We start from the raw sequence: 3310 nt of genomic DNA, 5'->3' as shown, positions 1-3310 counted from the left end.
TGAGATCTCACAATACACCTCCCTTGAGGACCAATGTCTTTTCCACACCCTTACAAGGAATGCTTCGTTCTCCGCTTCAACCGATGTAGAATCTCCCAATCCACTCCTCTTGAGAAGCCAACGTCCTTTCCACGCCCTTATAAGGGATATTTTGTTCACCACCGATGTGGGATTTCACAATCCATCCCCTGGGGTCAACGTCCTCGTTGGCGCACCGCCCGATGTCTGGCTCTATTACCATTTGTAACAATCCAAGCTCACCGCTAGCAGATATTATCCTCTTTAGGCTTTCCGTTCAAGGGCTTCCTCTCAAGGTTTTAAAACGCATCTACTAGGAAAATGTTTCCACACCCTTTTAAAGAATGCTTCGTTCCCCACTCTAACCGACGTGGGATCTCACAATCCACCTCCCTTAGGGGTGCCAGCATCCTTGTTGGCACACCGCTCGATGATTAGCTCTGATACCATTTGTAACAACTCAAACATACTGCTAACGAATATTGTCCTTTTTGGGCTTTCCTTTCAATGGCTTCCCCTCAAGGTTTCAAAACGTATCTAAGAAATGCTTCGTTCCCCATTCCAACCGATGTGAGATCTCACATATATCAAGTCAAAATACGAGCATTCAAAAATAGAAGGACTTGCAGCCGAGACCATGGCCTGAAGGTTTCAATAGAATGCAAAACTTCCTTTATCCTATCTGTTTCCTTCCTCCTGGATAACAAAAAAAAAAAAAAAAAAAAAAGGAAAAAAACTACACATTCCTAGAAAAGATGAACAAATACAACATGAACCAAAAGAATATCATCACCAGATGCATGAATCCCTCATAACAGACCATTATAAAAGCATAAGAATCTAGGGAAAACCATCAGGCAACATGAATCAAGAACACCAGAATCCTCTTTAAATGTGGCAGGAAGCAACAAACTATAACTTTCAGATATCAACACTAAAGATCTCAAAGTGTATAACTAGCTAAATGCATCTCAGCTCAGGAGTAAAGTGAATGGCAGTGTAAGAACAGAACAACCAGGCAAAAGGCATTGCAGCTTAAAATGATTTGTATACTACAATAACAAAATACAACATCAAGAACATAAGGAAGAGTCTTACTTCAAGAATAACATCCAAGAGCCTCACTAGCTAGCTTTGACCTTATCATCAGCCACAGCATTAAGTATTGGCAGACTACTCAAAAATTCATCAAGCCCCTCAAAGAACCCAATTCCTTCAATGTTATCCTCCCCATGTCCTCCACTTACGCCTGTGGCAGGTTCTTCAACCTCATTGCTGAATTCCACATTCAAATCCAACTTCCCTACCTCCTTTGGCCCTTTTGATCTATGCTTCTTCCCAGTCCCCCCGGCGGCTACCACAGCCTTCTTACTTGACTCGCCCTTCGTGGCGTTCGACAAACCAAACCGCACCAACCCATTCCTATTCTCAACTTCATCTACATTTCCTTGGTTCCCTTTCAGCAAGCTCTCAGAATTTGTTCTCTTATCACTTCTAGTAGCTAAACTTCTCTTAGGCTTCTTCTTTTTACTTACCCTTCCCCATTCTTCATCAGAACTGTCACTTGGTTCTGAAGCTTGGATGTAAAGATCATCCTCTTCACAAACAAATCTCGGTGTGGATTTCTTGGTGGGTTTAACGTTTTTAGCTTTCCCTGGCTTTGTTCCTCCCTTATCAGGCAGAGGACAGGAAAACATAGCTGAAAATGGCGACCAGGGTGCAGACCCCATTGGCCCTTTAGCATTGGGAGAAAACCCAAGTGGGAAAAACCCCCAGCAGCAGAATGTGGAAGCATTTTCAGCTACTGGTGGTGATGGAATAACCAGTGCTTGAAATGCCTTGCCACAATTCTGGCATCTAAGCACACAATCTTCGTAAACCTTGGGGTACTCGTAGAGATTGTAACAGTAAGGGCATGCAGTCCAGAAACTTGGAATGCTAGACTCAGTCGGCAGGGGAGACTCTGGCTCCCGTGAGGGGCGATTGGAATCAATGTGCTGCTCAGTAGCTTCCTGAGCTGACTCATGGACATCACTGACATTTGGTCTCTCTTCCTCTACAATTACTTCCACACTCATTGATTTGGGGGTTTGGGGGGTTTTGGGGGTTTTTCTTACAAATTGCTGCGGATCTTCCTGCTGCTGTGGTCGGTTAGGAAGTTGTGGCTGCGGCTGCGACGGTGGTTGTAGTGGTGGAGGTTGCGGTCGTTCTGGCGACGGCGGCTGTAGGAGTTCCAGCGGTGGCGGATGCGGTCGTTCTGGTGGTGGCGGCGGTGGTGGTGGCTGTTCTTGATGCTGCTCTACCATCATCCTAATCTCCTTTCTCGGACTAGTTCTAACAGGCTGCGGAAATTGGGGCTGCGGCGGCGGGGACTTCGGTTTCTGATTCGACCCAGTCGTTCCAGGGCTAAATTTGGAGTACATAAGATAATCATTATCGTACAAGGCTTTTCTCAAGGGATTCGAAAGCACACACCAAGCATCAGAGATGAGCCTGAAAGCATGATCTGCAAACGCGACTCTGTTCGCCTCAGGGTGAAGAAGAAGCGCTAGTCGCCGATACTGCGTTGCAATTATCTCCATGCTGTGAGTCGGCTGCGAAATTTGCAAAATACCGTACCAATCATACTGATTATTGATCCGTCCCTCCGCCGCTAGCAGCGTATCCGCGACGGCGATTACTCTGTCGGCCGCCTCCAGCACTATAGGGTCCGATTCTCTCGCCCGGATCGCGAAGCTCCTCGTTCCATAAAAGTCACGCGCCGCCAGAAGCTTCTCCGCTATGCTCAGCCACCGCAAAGCCTCCGCTCTATTCCCACCACCGTCGTTGTGCTCCATTTTCCGGCCGTCTCTCTCTCTCTCTCTCTCTCTCTCTCTCTCCTCTCTCTCTCCAGTTTCCACTGATCTGGTGCTCTGTTCATCACTGTAATGAAGACAAAAGAGGTAAGGCCTTTGGATATGTGAAATGACGAAAAAGTCCACAAATCTATACAGAATTACGAACCAGTTGAACTGCATTTGGTAGGTCTGAAAGGGTATTTTCGTCTTCCAAAAAACATAAAAGGATAATTTCCTCTTTTCAGTTCGCCATTGACGCAGTTTTTGAGATGAAAATGTCTGATCCAGTAAGTAACGGAGTTCAATAAATTACAGACGACCATTTCTGAATTTTTCACTGTGGTAATTTTTTCTTTCATCTTTTCTACATGGAGCTGATTAACCCCGGGGTAAATTTTATTTTCCCTTTTTAGTGAGTCAGATTAATTTCAAGAAAGGTCAGAAAATTTGAATTT

At 45.4% G+C, this 3310-nt stretch overlaps 1 protein-coding gene across 1 annotated transcript; it reads right to left on the bottom strand.

The window, feature by feature from the left end:
* Positions 1 to 881: 881 nt before the first annotated feature.
* Positions 882 to 2940, bottom strand: LOC111811895 (uncharacterized). The gene has a single exon (XM_023698947.2). The coding sequence runs from the start codon at positions 2853 to 2855 to the stop codon at positions 1143 to 1145; it is 1713 nt and encodes a 570-aa protein (XP_023554715.2). The 5' UTR covers positions 2856 to 2940; the 3' UTR covers positions 882 to 1142.
* Between the last annotated feature and the right edge of the window lie 370 nt (positions 2941 to 3310).

This window comes from Cucurbita pepo, chromosome 15 (genome assembly GCF_057944985.1).
Source record: "Cucurbita pepo subsp. pepo isolate OVF chromosome 15, ASM5794498v1, whole genome shotgun sequence".
In the NCBI taxonomy this organism is placed as follows: Eukaryota; Viridiplantae; Streptophyta; class Magnoliopsida; order Cucurbitales; family Cucurbitaceae; genus Cucurbita; species Cucurbita pepo.
Note: the sequence above shows the minus strand (reverse complement) of the source record. Positions and strands in the feature narration are given on the sequence as shown.